Source organism: Convolutriloba macropyga, chromosome 4, assembly GCF_964194025.1.
Source record: "Convolutriloba macropyga chromosome 4, txConMacr16.3, whole genome shotgun sequence".
In the NCBI taxonomy this organism is placed as follows: domain Eukaryota; kingdom Metazoa; phylum Xenacoelomorpha; order Acoela; family Convolutidae; genus Convolutriloba; species Convolutriloba macropyga.
Genome location: NC_134471.1, coordinates 21308550 through 21334489, shown reverse-complemented (window position 1 = coordinate 21334489; position 25940 = coordinate 21308550). Strand labels below are relative to the sequence as shown.

Below are 25940 nucleotides of genomic sequence, written 5' to 3'. Positions count from 1 at the left end.
TATTGCACCTTTAGTCAACAAGTTTATGCCATAGGATTATAAAACTTTAATAAAACCTCAAAAAATAAATCAAAGTTTCATTTGAAATTACGAAATTTGAGATACGAGTCCAAAAAAAACATGAGCGATCCCTTCGAAACAAATTTTTTGTTCATTGGGCTTCATTTGATCGTAAAAGAGGTTTGTCATTAACGGAACTTTGATATTAAAAGTGTCTAGTATTCTCTAGGTGACTTGAAAAAACAAAAAAATTGCAAAATTTTCTAAAAGAAGAGCTCCCAAACCTAATTCGAATTTTTCTTATATATTAAACTTCCCTCTAAGACTAGAACTAGTCTTTTTTATCTCCTTTCATCTATTAAAAACCTAAAATTGATTTACTTTTTGGCGTGAAATCTAGTTTTGAATTAAATTTTTCGTAGAAAAAAAACGTTAATTCGAACGAAAATTACGGTAAAAGTGAACAAAAGTGAACCAAATATCCAGTGTTCACATGAAACTTTAAACCTCGATAACTCCTCGAAAAAAACGAAACTCAAAAAAATCTTTTTAAATTCGAATTCTACGCTGGACGAGCTTTTTAATGATACCACGCACATTTCTCTACGATGAATATATCTGTCGGCCAAAATTCACGGAACAAAAAAAAAACCCATTTGAGTATATAGATCCTCCCCCCACAAGTGGGGTCGGAACAATTAGGTCGGAGAAAGAATTCTTGATTCAAGCAGCTGGTTCTATTTTGAAAAATTGGTATTTTGGTTTATTCTTGTCAATTTTGAGAATTAAAATTTGAATTAATGTTTGGAAATATAGTGGAAAAATAGCAAAACACAGCTAAGAGAAAAAGGAAAACTCGAATTTAATCTGATCAACACTGATCTCCGGAACCCGAATTTGTTCACAAAAACTATACTTTGCTCATTTATTCCACTAGGGGTGGCAATGAGGAGTCTATGTTTGACATGATGAAAGTTTTCATACCGAAAAAAATACCCTCAAAATTGACAAAGAGCCAAAAATCAAACTTATTTTTGTGAAAACCTCTAACAATGAAGTCAGAAAATTATCAGTAACATTTTAAAATTGCTAAAAAGAGTTTTATTGACAAAGGGTTGCGAATTTGTTTACCTGACTATGCTGCAAAGAAACGAAAATAAGACAAAATATATCAAAGTACAAACATTTCTATGATTCTTTTCCCTTATACAAATGCATTCAAAGTCAGAAAAGCCATTATTTATTTTATATATTAACAAAAAAACTAAAAATAATTTCATTGAGCGTCAAGTAAGCCAGTTCAAGCTCTGATTAAAGCGACTAAATTATTTGATATAAATTTACAAAAAGATAAAACTGATAAACAAACACAAAATTTACAACTCTTGGTTTTTGTGTCGAAGCATAACGTATGTGTTTTGGTCTTTTTTGCACGCAGATGGTAACAGTCCTTAATTAGAACCTAAAAGAAGTTATTTCTAATTTGTAAGTAAAACGAAAAAACAAAAAATTTTAAAATTTTTAGGAAACATTCAAAAAGTTAAATTTTCATCGATGAATTCTATGTTGAAAGCAATACTAGTTAGCCCTGCTAATGATTTATACCCTGTATAATAAGTAAGAAATTTTAAAAAAGTCAAAATAAAGGACTTTTTTTTAAAAAAAAAAGAGAACTTCGTTATATCAAAATAAATGATGCATTTTAGATAATCATAAAAAAAAATTAGCCAAAACCGCTAAAATTTTAATTACAAGACACTCTCCAACAAAAAAATATAGCCTTTTATGGAGTCTCTGAAGATTGTATAACGAGTTTTCAGTTCCACACATCTACTTAAAATAATGTTTGCTAAAAAAATATATTTGGTGCTGTTTTGAAGAAAAAAAGTCTGATTTTAAAAAAAAATTAAACCAAATTTTAGGGGTAAAAGGTTGGATCAAACGGTTTAGTAATTACTCTCTTTCTTCAAAGATAATTTTAATATCTCTGTCGCTAACAATTTTAACATACATTTGCAGACCTGAGAGAAATTAGTTCACAAGGGAAGTCAGTCTAATTTTCACAAAATCTTGAATTTCGATTGCCGTATGAAAAAACGCATATCGAAGAAATCGTTTTGTATACTCTACGCTGGACGGACTTTTTAGTTGCCCAACTCTCTTCAATCTTCAATGAACAAATCGATCGAACAAAATTGACTGAACAAAAAAAACTGTTGCACAATTATTTCCTCTCCCCTCCACTAAAATGGGGTCGGAACAACCAGCTTTGAATGCGTGTGAAGCAACAGCTTAACTTTGCAGGTTTTTTCTTTGAATGAGCGTTTTTTAGCGTTGATCATTCAAAAATTCAGCACACATTACTTAGCGTAGAGCAAACATTGAAGATAAAGATCAGGGGTGAAAAAGGTAGAAGAGGTGAAACTCATGCAAGTGTTTTAGCTTTGAATCTAACGGAGACCTCTGTATGGCTCCTACTTTTTTCCTTAATCTATGTCTTGAAAGGATTAAGATTGGGCTGAAGTTATAATAGCGCTACAATGTAGAATTTCTTTTGTTTAAATTGAATCAATTCTTTTAATGTAAAAACATTTTAAGGATATGTGCTTCGAATCTTGTGTCTTGTACTATATTGAGCGTTTCTTCATCAAGACATCGGGTCTCAGAAATTTCATTAGCAGTTGCGTTTATTTTGTCCTTCTGAAAACCAACAAATTTGATTCGAAAAACATATTAGAATAAAAACCAAGAAACAAATTACGTTGAAGTAAAATACAACCATACCAAATCGAAAAGCATTGAAGGCGATATTATAAAAAGGTCAGGAGAGGTTTTCAAAAACTGTTGGTTTGTTTCAGTGAACCAACTCGGACAAAAACTTCTTAATCATTGTGGTTCTAAAATTGCTGTTTATTGAAACTGGCAATTTGGCTCGATCAAATGAATAAGCCCAGTTAATTTTTCATGTGCCATTTTGTTATGGAGCCATGCTGGGTCTTGTTACCCTAAGAAGTTCATCTTTTATTTTAAGCAAACTTTCATTTGTCATTTTATAATTGACTATGCTGCAAATAGACAAAAATATGACAAATCATGGCAAAATTCAAACGTTTATATGATTTTTTCCTTTTACAAAAACCTTCAAAATCTGAAAAACTGTTAAGTATTAAATAACAATTTAATAATGTTTCGTTGAACATCAAGCAAGCCAATTGGATCTCTGATTAATATGACTAAATAATTCGATTAAAAAATTACAAAAAGATAAAACTGATAAACACATACAAAAAAAAGAACTCTTGGTTTTTCTTTCAAAATAAAAGTTATGCTCATTGATCTTTTTAGCAAGCAGATGGAAGGTATCAGCCTTTATTTAGGTCCTAATAAAAAGTAATTCTAAATTGTAACTAACACAAAAAGAACAAATAGATTCAGTTTCTTAGGAGACATAATCAAAAATGAAATTTTAATTGAAGAATTCAACGTTGAAAGCAAATTTAGTTAACTTTGCTAATGCTTTTTTGCCGTGTAAAACAAGCTATGCCTTTAATATGCGAAATAAATGACTTTGCAAAATAGATAGCTTCGTTATATCAAAAACCAATGATGCATTTTGGATAATCATCAAATTAAATTATCCAAACGAATAATTCGAAGACACTCTCTCTGAAAACAGTAGTAATAATATCCCTCAGTGGAATCTGTGAAAATTGGGTAACGAATTTTTAGTTCTGCGCTTCCAGCAAAACTAATGTTCGATAAAATAGCATATTTGGTGCCACTTTGAAGACAAAATGCTGAACACTGTCGTTTACAATTTTAACAGACCTGAGATAATTTTGAGCAAACGTGAAGTCAGTCAAATGTTCACAAATTTTTGATTGTCTCTATGAAGAAACGCAGAACCAACAATTTTTTTGTATATTCTACGCTGAACGGATTTTTAATGGCCTGACTCAGAGCTCCTTGCAATGAACATATCGATCGAACAAAATTGACTGAACAAAAAAAAACAGTTAGGCAATTAGTTCCTCTACCCCCACAGTTGGGGGCAGAACAATCAGCTTTGAATGAGTTTAAAACAATTGCTTATCTTTGTAATTTTTTTCCAGTATGAATTAACGTTTTTTATTGCTGATCACCGAAAAACTTAGCACATATTACTTAGCGAAGTGCATATGTTGAAAAAAATGATCAGAATGAGGAGATCAACATGCAATTCGTTTAGCTTTGAATCTAATGAAGACCTCTGTAATGCTCCTAAATTTCTTCAATAATTGATGTCTTGAAAGGACTAAAAGTGTATGGAAATTATGACAAGGCTAAATTGTAGACTTCCTACTGTGTAAATCGAACAAACTCAATCCTTTTAATATAAAACTATTTTAAGGATATGTACTTCGAACCTTGTGTTTAAGCTTAAGTTATTCGTCCGTGCACTAATTTGAGCGTTTTTTCATCTAGACATCGTGTCTCAGAAAACAGGTGAAAATGGTCTCTCTAAATCAACAAATCTGATTCAAAATACATTTTAGAAAAAAAATTGGGAAACCAAAGAGTTTGAAGTAACATACGGTCATGCTAAAACGAAAACCATTGAAGGCGATATTATAAAAACGTTAGGAGAGGTTCCAAAAACTGTCGGCATATTTCAATGAACATAATCGGACAAAAGCTCTTAGCTAATTGTAGTTCTAAAATTGCTGTTTTGATGAAACTGGTATTTTGATTCGATTAAATGTATAAGCCCAGTTAAATATCAAACAACAAAACGTAGAATGTTATTTTTGTTTCATAAAATCACGCCTGGTTAAAAATTAAACCGTTATAGCATTAAACCGAAAGAGAAAAACTGTCACTTTTTAAATTCTTTTTGTTCCGAATTGTTGACCACTCATCGCTTTTATTACTAATCCTCACATGGATCCAAAATATGTCATCAGCGTGCATTATAACTAAAATAATTGGATTATTAAAAAAAACCAATAAGAGTGGAAAACTAGGAGAGAGCACAGCCAGATCAGAAAAAAAAAGAAAATTATACTAAAAACAATGAGCAATTTCAATTTATTAAAATATTTTTTGGGTCTTGGTAACCTACGAGTTTCATATTTTTGTAAAAAAAAATTTGCCAATTTATAATGGAGCGAAAACTGACCAAGTAACTATGAGGTAAGAGTTTAGCAAAATGAATTAAATTCGCTCACCAGTAAGCAAATACAACCAAATAAGCATGAATTTATACAAAAAAGAATTATTGTGGATTGGTCAAAGTTTCAACAAATTAGGCCTAGCAAAATCTCAATTGACTTCTCATGGTCACGGCAGTTCGTTTTATACCTAGAGAACCGATGCAGTAAAAAGCCAATATTCGACGCTTTATGAGAACGCAAAATCAATTTTGAAAAAATCAGTTTTTTAAATGAATGTGAACATGCATTTCATTTCTTCTGCATTGAGAATAGATATTCGAAAGACAATAGTGTTTCCAATTACTCCTTTTGAGTTTCTCTCCATTAAGTGAAAAGTTTTGCCCTCGAAGTTATTTTTATGAAGCATAAATACTGAGTGGTTTTGCGGTAGAAAAAAAATTTTTTCAAGAATTAGCGAAACAACTAACTGGACTTGTTAATTTAGTTTTTAGATATGATTTTTTCTTTGGTATTTCTTGTTAAGAGATTTCTAATAATTTGGTTTTGAGACGATTGATTCTTCTACAGATTTTTTTGACTTCTCATTATTTTTTGGCTGAAAAAAAATTATGAGCAAATTTTCGGTTGCCGAGACGTCAACAGCACACTAATTTTTTGCTGATTTCATTTGTCTATATATAAAGTCCTGCAGAACCTACTGAAGCTGAAGAAAATAAAATGGGTTGAAATTTGAGAACGCAAATAAAGATTTTTTTTTTGTGAAACCAAAAATGAATTTGAATGCAAATGTTTTTTCGTCAAGGTAAATCTCCAAAACTGTAGAGGCAAAATTTCCCTTATGGATTGATATTATTCTTTTTAATAATATGTCTTCCAGCATTAATCAAAATTAGATATTTTATTACAAGGGTCAGAAAAGTGTCATTATAGTTCGCAAAATTTATAATAGCGTGGTTTGTTTTCTTTTTGTATTTCAATTTTCAAACAGACGATTTCCAAAACGCTATATAAAAAGATGTTGTAAGGGGTATATTTGAAGAAATTTTGTTACATTGACGTCTTCTGGTCCAGACCGAAATGGTTTGTATGTAGCCTTTTTCTTTAGAGTTGTTACTACATGTATTTTATTAAGTAGTCTATTACTAACAATTTGCTAAAACACAAATTATTGAAGCCATCAAAATCTTTCGCTGCTATAAAAATTTTATTGTTGAAATTATACTGAACGATTAAACTGGTTAACTTGGGCCTCGTTTGACAATCGCAGGAATCTGTCATTACCCAATTGTGCTTAAAGAAGAGAAAAAGAACACAAAGATTGACCACTTGCAAAACTTGTATTAAAACGCATATAATCCAACAAACCAATCATCAGTTACGACGTAATAGCAACAGACAAGCTATTATTTGAATTACAAGGAAGTACTTGGGGCCTCTCGATGATGACAATTAGATACAAGATGACATATATGACAACAAAAACTAAAAAGTTTGAAAAAATGTTTGAAAAAAATATAACATAAAGTTTAAGGCTACTCGCAATAAACCTACTGCATTGAAAAACTTCATTTATTCGACCCTCAGTTAGAATCTTATCAGATCTCTTAACATTTTACGACTACATAAAGAATTAAAAAAAACAGCATTGAAAACTATGTGCCGAAGCCGTAAAAAACATGATGACTTCAAAAAACCAACAAATATGAACAAACACATTAAAAACACGCAATCATTGAGAAAATCCGTAATATCAAAGCCATACAGTTCCACTGCTTTCAACGCAATTGAATTTATAATACTTTTTGCATCGAGGGGGAGGCAATAATTTGTGTCATTCTTAAACCATCAACTAGTCATCACAATAAGTCGCATGACTATGAGAACGACAACTAACGTAGGCAAAACGCGAAAAATCAGTAGGAAAGTGCGTGAAAAGAGTGTCGAAGCCATTAAACCCATACATTTTTCTTCCAAAAATTTATCTACGACCAATTGAATTTCTTCTCTAAGCCAATGGAAACTGTCAATAATAGGATAATGTGATAGGCTTTCAAAGGGAACCAAAATTGTGAAAATTAACCAAAGAAAAACATAATGGAAAATTGTAACATCGAAGTAAAAAAGACAATAGTTAGAAGATAAAACAACTAACCAGGTTAATTTGGTTGCAGTATAAAGAAAGTGGGTCTTGTCAATTGTGAGAGCAACTTATAGTTTACCCAAACAAGCTTAACGTCTGTTAATATTCAGTAAATTTTTTTTGAAAAAATTAATTTTAAACACTTAACAGCCATTAGCTGTCCACTCAAATGAATACATATTTTCACTTACGGCTCCTTAGGACTTGCGATGTCAGTCAAAAAGTCTTTGCCGTTGAACTACAAATTTTCACTTAAGTCTCAAAAAATCAAAAATTTCAAAAAACAAATTACGAAAACACATAGTCGAAGCCATAAAAAACATTGGCAACTCCTTGAAATCGAATTGCTTGTTCATTGAGAATCAATTGAGTTTAAATGAGGTTTGTCAAAATATTAAATGGTTTTTAAAATAACAGGTCTCAAATAGAAATCAAATTTATTGATACTCAAGTTCCCTATGAGAAGAAAACTAGTTTTTTTGTAGCATTACGTCGGTTAGAAACACAAAATGGTTTCATTTGTGGCACAAATTGTGACTTTGAAAAGTTCACAGGAAACGTTAAACCTCGATAATTCCTCGAAAAAAAACGAAATTCAAAAAAATCTCCTTAGCTCCGAAATCTACGCTGGACTAGCTATTAAGTGATACCACTTACATTTCTCTACAATGAATATATCGATCGGCCAAAATTGACTCAACAAAAAACTCATTTGAGTATTTAGCTCCTCCCTCCAAAAAAAGTGGGGTCGGGACAATTATTGAAATTATGTTGAAAATTAGGCTACTATTCGCAAAAGATGAAGAATTAGGCTCCTCAAGTAATATTTCAGCACGTTGTGATCATCTGATCTATTACTATTTTATACTAGTACTCCTCATATTTTTCTGATACAAGAATTATTGAGTTTATGTATGCGCACTCCACTACGATATGGTCACAATTACTGTTAAGAATGATGTTAACATCATTTGATGTATGTGACCGTTATTGGAGCCTTCTAGCTAGATCAACTGAACTTATTTGAATAAAAATGGCTTCTTTTGCTATTTTTAAAATTGGAAACCGTTTGCACCGGTTTTGCTTAAAGTGGTAATTTGACTCTAATATGTCTGCCACGGATATGAACCCACTAGCTCTCTGTATCATATTTGAAAGGAACCGAAAAGATGCAGAGAGCTAATTCGGGTGTATGCGTCGTGAAGGCACATTAAGCCAACTAACGAACATAGAGCTGCAGAACTGAACAGTATGAAACAAATCTTACACAAATACAGTCATGAAAGAAATCGAATCGTCAGTTGTAAATTATGAAGAATTTCAAAATTTTGGCTCAACTGATGATTTTTGGTTTAGAAACATGTTTTAAAGGAGTTCTGTAAAAAAAACAAAATGTCGTTCAGCCCCAAATCTCATGACATAGAGGATAGGAATATTATGACAGCAGTTGTTTTTTGTTGCGACCCACTAGTGGGGGGGGGGAGGAACTATATACTCAAATGGGTTTTTTTGTTCAGTCAATTTTGGCCGATCGATATAATCATCGTAGAGAAATGTGAGTGGTATCATTAAAAAGCTGTTCCAGCTATTGGCTGTTAAGACTTTAAGAATAATTATTCGAAATTTTTTTTTGAACATTAACCAATCATAAACTTATTTTCGTGAACTGTAAGTCAGTCTCAGTGATGACAGGAACCTTTTCCTTCCTACTACAACCAATTTTATCTGGTTAGCGGTTTTATCTACTTCCTTTCATCTACTTCCTACTGCAACCATTTTTATCTGGTTAGCGGTTTTATCTACTAACTATTGGATATATGACTTCAATGACACAAGATCTCAATTTTTTCAATATTTGTGGTTATTTTCGTATTATTGGTTAGTTTTGATCTCATATCACGTTATCCAAATATTAATAGCTCCCATTGGCTTAAAAAAGGCGTTCAGTGGATCACAGATGAAGTTTTCAGAGAAAAGCTTATGTTTTAAATGGCTCCGACACTTTCTTCTCGCATTTTGCTACTGAGTTTTTGGTTTTTGTCTGCTTTGTTGTTGTTTTCATAGTCATAAGACTTATTGTGATGTCTTATTGACGACTTATGAATGACAATTATCATTTTCCTTACATCGGGTAATAATTGGGCGTATTTATTGACTTCCGTGGAAAGGTATTGAATTTAATGGCTATTAAGTCCTAAAAAATAATTTTTCGAAAACTTTTTCAAACATTAACAAATCTTAAATTTTTTCGTGAACTGTTTGTCAGTATCAGAAGTGAAAGGACCCCCTTCTTTTCTACTGCAACCATGATTAACCTGATTAGCGGTTTTATCTTTTAACTATTGGTTCTATGACTTCAATGCAAAGATTTCAAAAATTTTTTTTAGATTTTGGATATTTTTGTATTATTGATTACTCTTGAACTCTTATGACAATATCCAAATATTTACAGCTTCCAGTGGCTTCAAAAAAACTTGCAGTGGATCACAGATGAAGTTTTCAGTGAAAAGCGTATGTTTTAAATGGCTCCGGCACTTTCTTCTCGCATTTTCCTACTGAGTTTTTGGCTTTTGCCTGTTTTTGTTGTTGTTTTCATAGTCAATGAAGTGTTGACATGGTTTATTGATGAAATATTAATGGCAAGCAACCTTTTTGTTTGATCAATATAGCGTATTTACTGGCTTCCGTTGAAAGGTATTGAATTTTATGGCGTTGATACTGCGAGTTTTCTCACAAATTTCGTGGTTCTAATGTATTTGGTCATATTTGGTGATTTTTTGTAGTTATACTGTTGAAAAAAATCAAATTGCTGTTAAAAAAAAATTGAAACTATAAAAGTTTTTATTGAAAACATTACTTTTTAATGCCTTAGACACTTTTCTCGCTCAATTTTTTCAGTGAATTTGCTGTTTTTTCCCGTTTTTTTGTTCATTAGTTAGCCGTAAACTGGTTACCGGTCGCATAAGCTTGTAACTGAAGATTGAATGAATGATGTTACCCGAAGAACTCAGTTTATAGCGAATAGTCTTAAATTTTATGATAAACAATCCCATTTATTTCAAACTTTTCAGTTTTTGTTTCGTCTTTTCGTCAAATTGTAAATTATTTTACAATATGCGTACAATATCTTGGACAATATGCGTTTTTACAAACGTTTTTTGAGTGGTCAGTTTTGTTTTTCTTTTCTTTTTCTCTTCTTTCAACACAAGGGTAATAACAGATCCCAATGATTTTCAAATGTGGCCCAAGTAAACTTAGTTATTTCTCAGTATAAATCCTTCAGCTGAAATAGTAGAAACAACAATTGAATCAAAAGTACATAATAATATTCAGATAGTAGCTAATGGCTTAAATTGAATCACTAATTTGTGTTTTCGCAAATCGTTTGTAATTTTTTGAGTTTTTCTGCACCTTTAGTCCGTTTATGTGGCTTAGTCTAACCAAAGACAGGTCCTTTTGGTTTCGTAATAAATTTTAGTAATTTATCAAGGTTTATTTTGTTAAAAGCTAATGCTTTTTAAGGCTTTTTGAAATTTCTTTGTTTAAAAATTTTGAATAATTTTTGAATTTCGCCTCATCACTCGTTCTCTTTGTCGACTTGTTACCTAGTCTCATTAAGAAAAATTTCCATCTGCTGTATAGTTAGGAAAAAATAAATTTGTGTATTTATGGTTTTATCTGACTATATTTTGACGTTGTTACTAGGTGCTTTTAAATTTTGATATTGCTTTTGCCGTGAAATTTTTGTTTTTGCTAATTTTGTTGTTTTTTTTTCTCGTAGTCGCTTTAACGGCAGATCTCGTTGGCGCTATAATGAGGGATGGCATTATGTAATTCAATTAGCGGTTATATTGTGTAACGATTGTTATAACCTCAAATATGTACTTTTGTTATATCGACGTTTGGTTAACAATTAACTAAAGAATGTTGATAAGCTCGGGTCGGAACATCATGTGCAAACGCACATTAACGAGCCTCCTTGTTACCCTTTAATAAACATTGTGATTTAAGTTTTAACGAGCCTCCTTGTTATGCTTTGAGTATCAAGTAATTGACATCCTATAGCAGTGCAACACAACATTGAGTGAAAGGCGATTTATAAATACAACTTTTGAAAAAACAATGAACAGAACAAAAGATTTTCCACGGTTAATATTTTTTATCAACTATTGGTTCATGGACTGAGCTGAGTTGTAGAAACTAGGCTAAAAACCGTCCAAGATTGTTTCAATGAACGATAATATGTTTTGGCCACGAACCGACTGGCATAAGATTTCTTTCTTTTTTGTAATAATGAAATTTTACCTGAAAAAAAAGATAGGCCGTTCATTTCTTTGCAAAAAAAGTTAACCTCTCAAAAGTAGCCAAAACTGAGAAAATCAAAACCTGTGTGATTCTTAAGAGTCAATGTCAAGAATATAATGTAGAAATGAAGGAACGTTCAAACAAAAAATATTAAACTTTTTAAATTGGAACCAAAAATAAATAAAAATATTTCGAGAATTATGCTAGTATTGATAATAAACATAAAAAATTCACATATATTGATATTGAATGCAAAAATTGATTTTAATTGATATTCTATTCAAACGTTTAAAACATAGAGCTTCACCAAAAGTATTCAATTATTCAATAATTGATTTAACTTTTGTCCCAAGTACACTTCCAAACATTATACCAATTATATTAACCAACCTCCGTTTCTTTTAAGCGACGAAACTGTATGTACAACACTGTTAGAGACAATTTACTGGAACAGAGCCAAATACTTCCACAAATTTATTTGGAAAGCAATTCATAAAGAATCAGACGTCACGGTCAGTTTAAAGAAATAGTTTTCCTTTGTTTTCTCAATATATGTTGGGTTCACAGAAATTAAAGAAATATGTATTAAATAAAGTGAATAGAAAACAAAATCCAATAAGGAAACATAACGGTGTATCAATCACCAGTCATTTGATCGTTCCTTATTAAAATCTATATGCAATCATTGAAATAACATTAAAAACATGGATTAATATTAACAATTCCAAAAACCAGCAAACAACTTCAATTTTGAAATGAGTTATCGGATCACTTTATCTACGCTCAGAAGAAGTTTAGCACTGGATTTTTCCGCGTGAGAGCTCTATTTCAATTCTAAACAGAAAAAGAACTTAGTGACAAAAATGTTTCATTAAAAATAAATACTCTCTACTACAAAGAGAAGCCCAATTTTTAAAAAATGAAGCTTTTTTCCCCTAAAAATATAAGTATTAGGACTGATACAACTTAACACAAGCAAACGAAACAAAAAGCAATTTAATTGAAACAAAAACCTACAATTTGTTCAATCCAAATTATTGCATATTCGAAGTAAAATGCAGAAAAGATTAAAAATCTGAATGTATAAAAAAACAGTACCAAAAAGGTCGTACTTAAAATTATAAAACAATTTGTTGTTGAAAAATCTAACACTCGGACGAAAAAAAATATAAATGACATTAAAATTCTCATTTTCCTTGACATTTGTAAGTATTTCAATTAGGAAGCGAAAAAAGTATTTGGGCATGACTTAGTAAAAAACATTGTCCGCGATTCCAGCGGATAAAAAATCATTGTGCTGGACTTCAAAAAAAAATGTCAAAATCCATTGTGTTGTATATAATATAGTTACTGATTTGCTTTTTACAATTCAAAGAATTTGAATTGTATTGGGGCGTTGTCTTTTTTTTAAGATCTGTTCACACATTTTCATGATTTTCGAAGTCATATTGGAGTAGTGATTTTGGTCACGCCGAAACAGGAAATGGAGCGAAAAAGCGAGTGGTTTTGTGGCGTGATTTTTTTCTCTCTCTAATTTTAAAGTAGAGTGAGAAAACGGTGTTTGAACAAAAATTCGGTTTCTCGGTAGTGGTTTTTTGTTCACATGCGGCAATTTCACTCTATTTTCACTGTTTTTTTCAATTTTTGGATCGGAGTTTTTTTCTAAATGGTTTTCCCAATCCATTCAAAGCTCATTCTAGGCTTAGTTTTTTGTTTGAATTAAATTTTTATTTCTCGTTAGTGGTTTTTTTGTTCACATGCGGAATTTTGACATTGATCTTCTGTTTTTTTTTCTTATTTTTTTTCTGATTTTTTGTAAAATGGTTTTCTCAATTCACTCATAGTCCATTCTAGGTCTAGTTTTTCTGTTTAGTCAATGAAAATTCTTTGAGTTGTACGTCAGGACTAGTCCTGCTATGTTTTCTTATTTTTGTTTGTGCAGGAGCGATAGGCCAATTAAAAATTCTAAAAACTATTGCACCTTTGAAATCATTACATGTAAAGCGGAAAGTTACCAAAAATTTTACAATAGATTGTAGAACAATCGTAATACTGCTTGAGCTGATTTAACATGGCCAACGAAATTTGCTGAATTAGGCTCCTGTTAAAAAATTTATTTCCATTGTTTTTGTAAACTTTTGAAAAAAATGTGTTTTGTCCATTTCCCGTCTGCTTCAGTCTATAATTAGAAATAGTCTCGACTATGGCCTGATATCCGAGAAGTAGTAAGATCTCAAGAATTTATCTATCATCGCTGACAGTTTGTTTCTTTGAAAAAAAATGAATTGACAATTTAAAAACGAAATGCTGACAAATTGTATATAATTGCTCTTTTTTCAACAAAGTTAGAAAAAAAAATTGAATTACAATGATTATCAGTTATTAGCATACTCATATCATTTGCTTAGTACACTCCCGTAGACATTCAAGCCTTTCAATAAAATCCTCAATTAGCGCTTTGAAAGCTTTTAAATTAAAACCTTTCTTCTGCAAAATTTTTGGCGTGCTGTTTGGTGTTTTGATGACGAAGAATGAAAAGTCGTTACTGGTTGCGAACAAGTGAGTGTTCATTGTGATCGGTGACGATATTGTTTTTAATGCAAAAGAATTTTCAGTGTCATGCTGGATTATTTTTTTCTTAAAGAATTGTTTGTGGATAATTAAATTCCAAGTGTGCGCGTTTTTTTCTGAAATTGTTTCAGTAGCCGTTTATATAAAGCGTTTATTGAAAAAAAATAGATTCACATTTTCGATGTTTTTTGTGTTATTTTGTAGAATTTCGAATTTATCAAGAAAACAAAATACTTTTTCTTAGTTGACCAAAACCATCAAGTTTTGAAGACTGGATTTTCCTCATAACAAAAAAACGGATGCGGAAAATCTTTTATAGAAGCAACTTCTAACTGTGTTTTGAGATATCAAAGCATTTGAAAAACTTACGGTTAAACTGGAAAACTGTAGAAAAAAAGCTAAGGAATATCATAATGAAAGTAGATGAAGCGCAGATTGTCAAAGAACCCATCTCTATTTTGAATTGAATAGGAGAGTTGCAGTTGATCTGAGTTGACTCTTAAATGAACGAGACAGTTGGCTACTGTTTTCGCGTTTCGAATTCTGACTTAATCATAGCTAAGCATCTGCTCTGCAAATACGCAATTGAATTTTTTTTCCTGGATCACAATCGAAACACTTAAATTAGTATGAAAAAAAAAGAAAACTAAAACGCAAATCTAAATTTTGGACTTTTCGTGCAGACGTAAAATAAAGAGAACGAATATTGAGGGTAAAAAAAGGTAAACAAGATGAAGAAATAACTTTTATATAAACGAACAAATGGTAATTTGAAAAGCAAGTTGGCTATAAATACAATCTAAAATGATTTACTGCAAACAAATACTGAAGTCTAAATAGACTCTAAACAGATAAAAAAATTGATTCACAAATTTTTTTAAACAATATTAAATACTCTTTATTATAAACAGAAACCCAATTTTGCATTATGAAGCTTTTTTTCTCTAAAAATTGGACCGATACAACTTAACAGGAGCAAAACGAAACAAATAGCAATTTAATCGAAACAAAAAGAGATACCTTTGATCAATCCAAATTATTGCATACTCAAAGTAAAACGTACCAATGATAACAAATCTGAATATATAAAAAATACAATACCAGAAAAGTTTTAATTAAGTTTAAAAAGCACAGCTTGTTGTTACAAAATCTATCTGCCGGCCAAAAACAATTATAAATGGCATTAAAATCGCAGTTTTTGTTGACATTGGGAAAGCATTTCAATTAGGTACCGCAAAAATTATTTGAGCTTGGCTTAGTGTAAAATATTGTCCACAATTCAACCCTATAAAAATCAATGTCCTGGACTTCATAGGAAAAATATTTCAAAATCCATTGTGTTGTATATAAAATGATTACTGATTTGCTAATTTCTTACCTTTGTTTTTGCAGGTAAGATTTGCCAAAAAAACTTAAGAAAATATATCACATGTAAAACGGAAAAAGACCCAAAACTTTAAAGTAGAGTGTAGGACAATCAAAACATTGCATGTGCTGGTTTTATTTGGCCAACAAAAGTTGTTAAATAGTCCACCGAATTAGGTGTCTGATAAAAAATACCTTTTCCTCTGTTTTCATAAACTTTTTTAAAAAAATTTTGGTATGTCCATTTCCTGTGTCTTTCAGTCTATGATTAGAAATAGTCTCGACTATAGCGTGATATCTAAAAAATAAGATGCCAAGAAGTTGACTATCGTCGTCGACAAATTAAGGCTTTGGAAAAAAGCATTGGATTGTTAACTTTAAATTGAAACTCTGATTAAAAGTTTCCAAAAATAAGCGTTTATTCTGCAAAATTTTTGGTGTGCTGTTTGGTGTTTTAATGCCAAGCAATGAAGTTTACTAGTTGTCAACATTAGATTCTTTATTGTGATCGGTGCTGATATTGTTCTCAATGCAAAACACTTTTCAGAGTCCTGTTGGATTAAATTTCCTTTAAAAAATGTCTGTTGATAATTATATTCCTAGTTTGAGCGATTTTTTTCTGAAAATATTGTTTTAGGAGCCGTTGAAATAAGGCATTTGTTGAAAAACAACAGATTCGCAACAGTGATTTTTTTGTGCTTTTGATTGGTTTTAAGTTTTTCAAGAAAACAAAACACTTTCCAAATTGAACACAACCGGCAATTTTGAAGACTGGACATTCTTCTTAACAAAAAGTGATGCGGAAAATTTTTTATAAAAAGCAAATTTTTTGTATCATCTCAACTGTGTTTTGAGATATCATAACATTTGCAAAACTTAGGGATAGGCAAGGAAACTGTTGGAAAAAAGCTAAGGAGTATCATGATAATACTAGATGAAGTGCATATTGACAAAGATCCCATCTGTACTTGTGAATTGAATGGAAGAGTTTGAATTGATCTGAGTTGACAATGAAGGGAGGGAGAAAGTCCGATATTGTATTTGGGTTGTGAATACTGACTTAATCATAACAAAAAGAGTTTGCTTTGCAGATCCCCATTCCAAATATTATACCTGAATTGCATTCAAACACTTAATTTACTATCAAAAAAAAATGAATTACAAGACTAAATTTGACGGCTTATCGTGAAGAAGTAAAATGAAGAGAATGAATAGTGATGATGATTCATATTTGAACAAGATGAATAAATAACTTTTAAATAATTGAGCAAATGTTAACTTGAACAAAAGTTTACTTTCGGAACAAATACAATCTGAACTGATTAACTGCAAGAGCGGAGGCATGCAAATATTGAAAAGTAAGAGTTATCCGCGTTCCAAAGACTCCCTCAGTCTCTATTTTCACTTGTCTCATATGAAAATCAATCAGACATGTTTTGAAAATATAATCTATTAAAAGACGAAAAAATATCCTGCCCACCCAACGGCTACATTACATTATTGGGACGTCTCGTTGATGAGAATAATTTGTAGTTTGACAAAAGAAGAAAAAAGTCAATAAAACCATAAGCTGACGACCTTGAAAAAGTTTATTTACATTTCAACAGGAAGCTAATGAGCATTATTCTGAATATTTTTACGACTACAAAAACCAACAAAAACAGGCAATAACCAGAAGTTCAAGTAAATTATGCGAAAGAAAGCGCCAAGCCATTTGTAAAAAACTAGTCATTGAAAATTTATGTATATGCTCAAAATAACATCTTTGAACACTATTGGTATCTGTAAATATGTGGACAATATGACAGCAGAAAAGATTAATAAGATTGATCAAATGTACAATAATCACAGTAAATCTAAAAAAAACTTTTTGTTTCGAAGCTTTAGTACTATTGACTTTCAATGGAATGCACTTAAAACTTTCAGTTATACCTCTATGGGAGGAGGCTAAGACCTCAGTGCAACTTTTCATTAATCAAAGTAAAAATTACGGCTACAAAAAGGACAGCAATACAGGCAAAATCCAAAAGTTCAAACGAAAAGTGCGAGAAGAAAGTGTTGAAGCCATTAAAACCATCAACATTTCGCTAAAAATTTCATAATGTTTCAATTTAGCGTCTTTTCAACGCTAATAGGCTAATAGGAACTGTCAGTACTTTAATGATGTAACATCACTTCAAAAAAAAACAAAATTACAAATAGAAATTCAAAATCACAAAATTTTTATGAAAACCCCTATTATCCAAGTTAACAAAAACCAATAGCTAAACAATAAAACCTCCAAACAGATTTCTTTTTGGTTCATTTGAAAAAAATTGCGATTTTCCATTAGTGGAACTGGCCTACAAGTCCTCAGAAACAAGTTTAGAAAAACGACAAGGCTCAACAAAGTTCGAAAATATTAGCTTAGAAACTGATAACAACTACTAAGAATCAACTCAAATCATTATGTACGCCCTTTTAATCATCGATAGAAGCCCAAATTCACGACTAATTATTGAGACTCAGTCACAGGACAACAAAAAAATGCAACGGATACAGTTTAAACTCAAAAGTTTATTCAAAGTTTACAATAAATTGTTCATTGTGCCTCATTTGAACATCATTAGCATTTGGTGGACGCTAAAAATATCAATCGGCGGAAACTGGCTGAACAAAAAATTCAGTTGAGCATATAGTTCTTCCCCTCTCTCACTAAGAGGGGCCGAGACAACATGGGAAAACAATCGCTAAATTATGCTTATTATCAAAATCAACAGCCAGAAGTAACTTAACAGCAGACCCATTTACTTAATTCATTATTTAGCGTTAAAATTTTAGACTCAAAATGTAACCCAAAATGAGGTCCCGGGCCCAAGACAGGCATGTCAAAGAAGGATTTAGGTTACCGGACTCTGGACCAGACAGAGCAGACCCTAAGACAGGCCCGTGGCTACACCAAAGTTGTCATTGGACAGCCCTTGAAAAATTAAATAAAAATTGTTGATGAGACTTCTTTAAATTTTCATGGAAATATTGAGGTTTTAAATTACAAAACTATATCACTTTTTTGCCTTTCCACGCTCAAATTTGCTCAAGTAATTTAAAAATGTATCATAAAATCTTGAAAACAGTTACTCAAATCCCTAATTGTTGCAAAAATTTAAGGTTGGGTTCAGATTAAATGACACAGATTTCAAGAATTAATAACAGATCGGTATAAGCATCCAAACAACGAAGTTTAATTTATCTTCTGATCACTCCCAATTGTCTTGTTTTTTTTTCTTGTGTTGTTTCTTGTAGTTCATGCCGTACAGTTAATGGATTTTCTATTTAAAAAAAATTTTTCTATTAAATATTTCTATTACATATATATATATATATATATATATATATATATATATATATATATATATATGTATTAGGTTGTAATAACAACAATGTGGCCGATCTAAAGTTAATTTCTTCAATTCGAAGACTCCGTGAAAGGGTGGATAGGAAATTTAAGCGATCATGGATGCTTTGTTTCTGTAAATTCGCGGACAAAAAGGAATGCGGCACCATCTTCGAACACCTAAAGGAGTCGTATTGTTTAAAAAAATTCAAACCCTTGATTGAAAGTTCAGACCAAAACGTTACGCAGTTTTTCACTCATCTTGATAATTTAAGCTTACCGTTTGATTATTTTGATTTTCCTCCCAAAAGTTTTAAGCTTCAACTTTCGATGATGGACTGCAAAAAAGGATAGAACAAACCATTTTACCAAAAAAATTAAAACTGAAAATTGATATATCTAAAGACGTTACTGCTGATGGATCTTAGCTCTTACTTTGTTCTATAAAAAATCAATCCTTCAGAGATCAGTACTTATTATTGGCTATCCTGACATTTTTATGAAAAATATGAAAACGAAACAATTAGAAACAGCTTCTATAGTCATAAAAGTTCATCATATTAAACTATTTTAATCTCACGGTGTTTTATAACTCTTCTCAGCTGAATTTCAAATAAGAAAGTGTCCTAAAAAATGGTTCACATTGAACACAGATATTTAAAGGCAACTATTTAAACTTAAAGGCAACTATATATATATATATATATATATATATATATATATATATATATGTATGTGTATATATATATATATATATATATATTTATATATATATATATATATATATATATATATATATATATATATATATAATATATTTGCGTTCTTTCTGCAAGCTACTCCTTTTGCTTGCAAAAAAACGCAAAAATTGTTCTGACCCATGACTGTTACGTTTTCCACTTCGCAAATGCTTAATTCTGTTCAATACACAAATAATGTGGCGCTGATTTGATATTCAAAAAGTTTTTTATTCAATTCTTTTCTTGCTGGTTTAGAGAATTATGCGTAAACAAACATTGCCTATCCTACTTATTTGTTTTGTGGTTGAGAACCTGTTGCAAAATTGAATTAGTTCTTTAAGTTTACAATTGTCCAATACTTTGAGGAACATTCAACGATAAAACTATCCGACATTTTTAAGTTATCACTTTATTCAAACTGTCTCGATTTGAACAGAAACTTTTTCTGTCAATTGGTTTCAAAAATTTAAAGTAACATTTTTTAAGTTTGGATTTAGCTGCGACAAATTTTTAATTTTGTCATTTTTTAAGGCCTACTTTTATTATCTGGATTTCAAGAGACTATTGCATAAATTGCGCTCGTAAGTTTGGTTTTACAAGAATTGTATTATTTGGTTTTATCCATTTTGCTATGATAAAAAAGAATTCTCTGTCAAGCAATTTGAAAACATTTGCAATATGAGCCCATAGAAATTCTTTTCACCTTATCTTAGCTTCGCAGGTTTTCAAAAAAATTATTTACTTGTACTTCCTTTAAATTGGACTGCCATTAATGTATCAGCCTGATGAAAAAGAGTTGTAAAAATATGTATCGACAATTTTTCATTTTTATAGTTTTGTGTTAGGAGGAGAAGTTTTTGCCCGAGTGTCAGTTCTTGCTTTCTCTTAGAGCAACAAAATTAGTAACGATTTTGTTTTAACATTTCGTAAAGTTCTGCGACTAAGAATCAATGTTCAAATTTTATGGCTGGAAAACGGTGACGAGGGGAAAATTTTGCCATATTTTTTAAAAATAGTTCTTAAATTTCTAATTTTCTAGTTTTTGCGTGAAAAAAAGAACGAAATAATTCTACTGACATACGATGGTCAACATTTTCTAAATGCTAGTGTATAATTATGTCAATGCATAAACGACGATGCCTTTCTTTGTTTGATACGCATATTTTGTTTTTCCTTATGAGGGATTTCATGTAAAAAAGCTTTCATGATGGTCCCTGTTTGTCTTCTTTAATCTTGTGATTTTGTATGTTAGCAAACGCTACGAAAGAGCTGTTGCCTTTATACAGTAGATAATCTCCTTTGAAATTCTCTGTTTAAGAATCACCTCTAAGAATAAATAACTACTCAAATATCTTGTACAAACTATTTGTCATTTTTTTTCTGTTTTCTTGTCTTAGAAAAATATTTCTTAGCTCTTTGTCCATGGACTTCTTTTTCAATTTTGCAGCTCATTCACCGCAAAAACTCATTGCGTTTCTTTGGTTTGTAGCTCATTTTTTAATTTTCAATTTATGATATTTTTGGAATTTTTAAGCTTTTAATTGCCCATTAACTTCTTTGAATTTTCATAGATAATTCAGCTTAAGTCATGCAGCGTTCACTCCAAATTCGTCTAATTCTCTTTTGTTTTTAATGTGCTCTAAGTTCTTTGTGATCAACGTACTAACAAGTCAAATTGTCACCAGATTAAGTTTCTGTGACAGACAGTATCAATTTCAACGCCTTATATTCGCTCCATACTAATTTGTCGCAGTCATTTAATTCTTTTTCCATATGTGTCAAAATACACAAAATTCGTATTCTTTTAACCATAGTCTATTTTTGCTTATAAAGGAAGCGTTTTGTAACTTACAACTGTATTTTCTGTTGGTGAAAATTGCTTGGTGGAAACAGGTATTTCCCTGGACATAACTACATATTTTTTCTTATTTAAACACTCTTTTTTCCATTCTAAAACCCGATTGGCTGTTATGTTAAAAGATCCCTTTTTGCTACAAATCACATTTTTTCAGGTATGAGGTAAAAAGAAATTCAACTCGGTTCACCAATCAATTGTTTCTACTGGGATAATATTCTCTTTTTTCTGTTTCAGAAGAGCCTCTCTATAATTTTAAATTATTCTTTTGCTCAGAATTCTTCAACCTGTTGCAAAAATATCTGTTGAAACCTGACAGCCTGATAAATACAAAACTATTCACTTTTCCCGCATTCTTGATTCTTCCCTAATTTGTCATCAATTATTGCGTGGGTTTATGCCTTTGGTTATAACCGATTATTATCATGGTACTAGAAAAACGAATTCAATCTTAATTGTCTTATATTGTTTTGAAAACTTACTTGTTTTTATATTAGAATCTTCAAAAAGATTTCCGAAAACGATTTTAAATAAACAGATTTTTATTGTTTGAGATTTTCTTATTTCTCAAAAGGAAATAATAATTACTTTTGTCAAATATTCGGCAATTCTTTTAGAAAAGAAAACCTAATTTTTTGAACTCAAAATTCAGTTATTCGTAAACTTTCTTCGCAAACCCTATCAATTCTTCATAATTTGCAACTTTATTTAGATTCCGTAATTTAAACCTGCTTTACATAAATGCGGTTTTCAAGCTTTCACCTGTAATCAAATTTTGTTTATCTTCATTTAAATTTGTGATTATTGAAGCAAGAATGGCCCAGGTTGAAGTTATTCTTGACTTAGCGGAAAGTGAGGCCAACGATTCAAACTTATCGTCATCGCCCGAAAAATTTTCAGAAATTCCATATTTTGGACCCCTATTCCAGATTTCCTCTTACGGTTTTGTCATCATTGGTTTCATAGCAGCAGTTATGAATTTTACAATCTTTTCAATTCTGGTTCAAAAAAGGAAGAAAATGGCCAGCGAGCTACTAGTTGTAGTTAACCTGGTTATTGATGGATGCTATGGATTATTACTAGTGTTAGTTGGGTTATTAAATATTACTAAATGCAATCTCGCGAAACTTTTGAGAATCCGATGTTTGAATTGCATAATTGCAAAAGTTCCTCCAACATTTTTGACATTCGCGTCTTTGCTGTTGGTTTTGATAATTGCTTTGAACAGATTTATGGCTGTCAAATATCCCTCAACTTATAAAGACGTTTTTAAACCAAAACTTGTTCGGTCGTATCTAGCTGTTCTTTTTATTATCAGCGGAACGTTAGCAAGCATTGATCTCGGAATGTGCATCGCAGACCCTTTAAGTTCAAGTTCATATTCCAAACATTACTCAATTTTTTGGGTATACGTCAAATTTGTTCTCGTTATGATTGCCGCGGTTGCCATGTTTCTGGTTTACAAACTTATTGCGAAACAGTTTTCGAGAACATTTTGGAGTCCGATTGCTCTGCCATTTACTGCATGTTGCTCCAGATCTAAAAATGTAACCGCAGCACCGGAAGCTATCGCCCGGTACCAGCCTAAAACCAGCTATGTCTCTGTCGAAATTCGTCAGAAAAAGGCGATTTCGTTCTCGGATCGCGAGGAAGATCACAAATCGTCACGTGCACCGAGCAACAACTATGAGCCAATGGCAACGCAAAATGTCCCGAAACGAAAAATGACTGATATGACGATCCTTGCAGACGTTCATGGGATTCCTCCAATGACGGACCATCAAGTCATGCACAATGGCAACATTGCGAGACCTATGATTCGAATGACGACTGACGCAAAACGTGTGCAAAGACGAGCAAGAAAGTCGCTGACGCTGCAACAGCAAAAACACTACGTCACGACAATTTTCTTCTTCGTGTGCTTTCTGTTTCTAGCCGTCTCGTTACCAAGTTCTATCTCTCACTTGATAAATCTCGTGTTCAGTGATACAATTCCGATCACGTTTTTGTTCAACATGTATCTGCTAACCGAAACGCTCTACGGTATAAATTTTGTGCTGAATCCCTACTTGTTTTCGTTCAACAATTCATATCTGAAAGAACGCATGGCAGAAATGGCCATATTTCGAAAACTGCAATTTTTTATCAACAAAAGTGAAGCTAGAAATTAGAAGACAATAATTTGTTAGCAACAGACAACACAACAGTAAAGCAAAACAACATTAAAACTCATACTAAACTGATAGAATTGAATCAATTTTCATGTTGATGGGTCAACAGTCACTGCGTTTTCAGCGCTTAAGAGATGAATGAAATTATGCGCATGCGCTGGAAAGATCAATAAGAGCAGAATTATTTGAAACTCTGCGTCCGCTAGGACAATTTCATTCCATGTTTCCAGTAGCGTTCTCTCGGCCCGCGTAGTGACTATAAAAGGATTTTAATTTGTGTGAACTAGTTTTCTTATCAATTTTTTTATAACGAAAGGAACTTGCCGTCATGTGAAAGTAGTCACGAGCTGCGTTCTGAGCAGATTTCTTCATAATTCTGAGTTCGGAGCAAGATATTCAGATATCATTCAGTGAATTAAACTGTTGAAATTCATCTTTACAGTGCAGTGAAACATATATTTGGATCTTCGTTTATATCTGAGTTGATCATAAAACAAACCATTTGCCCCCTTCTGCTGTAATTCCTAAGTTCATTATAATTTATGTTCACTATACAAAAGTACTTCGAAATGTTTTTTTAAAATTTCTATTATTATTAAAGTTTCATTATTTAAAAAAACTTAGTTTCGAAACCAGCTTCGAAATCTCTCCTCTTGCGCTGTAAAATATAATTCCTAGCAACCGTATTTGGAATATTTTCCTTGCATTTTACCCAAAATAGACTTTTCAAAGCACGCCTCCCAAATTGCTGCAGGATATGGTGCAAAATTGTACACCCCGCCTAGTCAATTTTACCCTGTTTTCAATAAACAAAAGTTAACAAAAATTAATTAAGGTTCAACAGTGAAATGTTGCTAAGGCTGCTAAGCAAAAAAAAATTGTCCTCAAAACCCTCTTCTGTTAATACAGTATTGAAAAATAAAATACCTTCGAGCTTAAAAACGGGGTGGGACTTTTTTTATCATATCTACAATAGAGGAATAATACTTGTTAGTTGTTATTGTGGATTACATTTTATATACCATTTGGTGCTACTGAAAATATCTTTTCAATTTCAACGATGCTTCTAAAGAAAGCTGAATAAATTTGGTTGGTGAAAATTGAATTAATCGTAAACAAACACCAACCCACTTATAAATTCATTTTAACCAAAGATGTTTCCCGAGTTTAATTATCAATTCCCAGACGATGCAATATAAACTGAACTGTACGTGAAGAGTAAATGAGAAGAAAAATTGTATTCTTGGTGTAAAATTTGATTTTATGTTAGTGTTCTGCGTAAATTTAATAAATTTTTTAATTTAGTTTTCTGGTCATTGAAAGAAAGGTTTTCGACTAGCTGTGTGAGGTTATTTATATCTTGTTTCCTCACAGGTTGATCTTCAAATGCAACTTTCAGAATCATTTAAATGCAACTTTCAGAATCATTCATTGATGAATCGAAATGTTTTTCCTAAATAAGTACTGATTCAGAGTCACCTGTTGATTTTCTTTTTTGTCTCTGTTATGTCCTGATTCAGACTCTGAACAGACTCCATTTTTTCTGATCAGACTCGGATTTATACTCTGTTCATAGTGTCAATCAGGCTCTGATATACATCAACCATCTGCAAAATCATCTGGTTAACTGTCTACAAGAACCAAATTGATCCTATAACAGCCATGCCAAATTTCCTACATGATCTTGCATAATGGCCATACGTTCAAAGATTCTATAGTGATTGCCAAAAAATACACGAATATTACAATATTTATAACCTCATAGTAGAAAGAATGCGATAGAACTTATAGTTTGACATCTCGGGCGGCTTTTTGGCGCTGTCGTCGTCGATCATATACTTTTTTTGTTGTAACAAATTCCAAAAATATCTGGATCACAAACGGGAATTTTCTTTAATGCAACTTGGCAACAAGACGACTAGAAATGAGTAAAAGGGGCAAAGTTTAATAAAACATTGATTTTTTAAAAAAAAAGAACTAAATTCGAACTGATTAGAAACATTACGCATCAAATGAAATCATTGAGAGAGTCTTTTACACCTCAATAGAGGACGACTGGGGCCTTTCATTATCCAGGATATGTCATACGACTACTAAAAGAACAACAAATACAGGCAAAAACTAAAATTTTGCACGAAAAATATGCACGAAAACGATGTCCCCCCCCCCCCCCCCCCCCCCCCCCCCAATCAATTAAATATTAATCTGGTCACTAATAACAAAAAATCTTCGTTTGCATTTTTTGAAGATAACAAAATTTGTGAATC

General features: G+C 31.5%; 1 protein-coding gene across 2 annotated transcripts in view; it reads left to right on the top strand.

The window, feature by feature from the left end:
• The window catches only part of LOC142338317 (uncharacterized), a 30443-nt gene extending 5466 nt beyond the window's left edge, over positions 1-24977 (top strand). For both annotated transcript variants that reach the window (XM_075388009.1, XM_075388010.1), the window contains exon 2: positions 21740-24977. In XM_075388009.1, coding sequence (XP_075244124.1) covers positions 22318-23673 — 1356 coding nt within the window. In that variant the 5' untranslated portion in view covers positions 21740-22317 and the 3' untranslated portion in view covers positions 23674-24977. The remainder of the gene's footprint in view (positions 1-21739) is intronic.
• Positions 24978-25940: the final 963 nt, after the last annotated feature.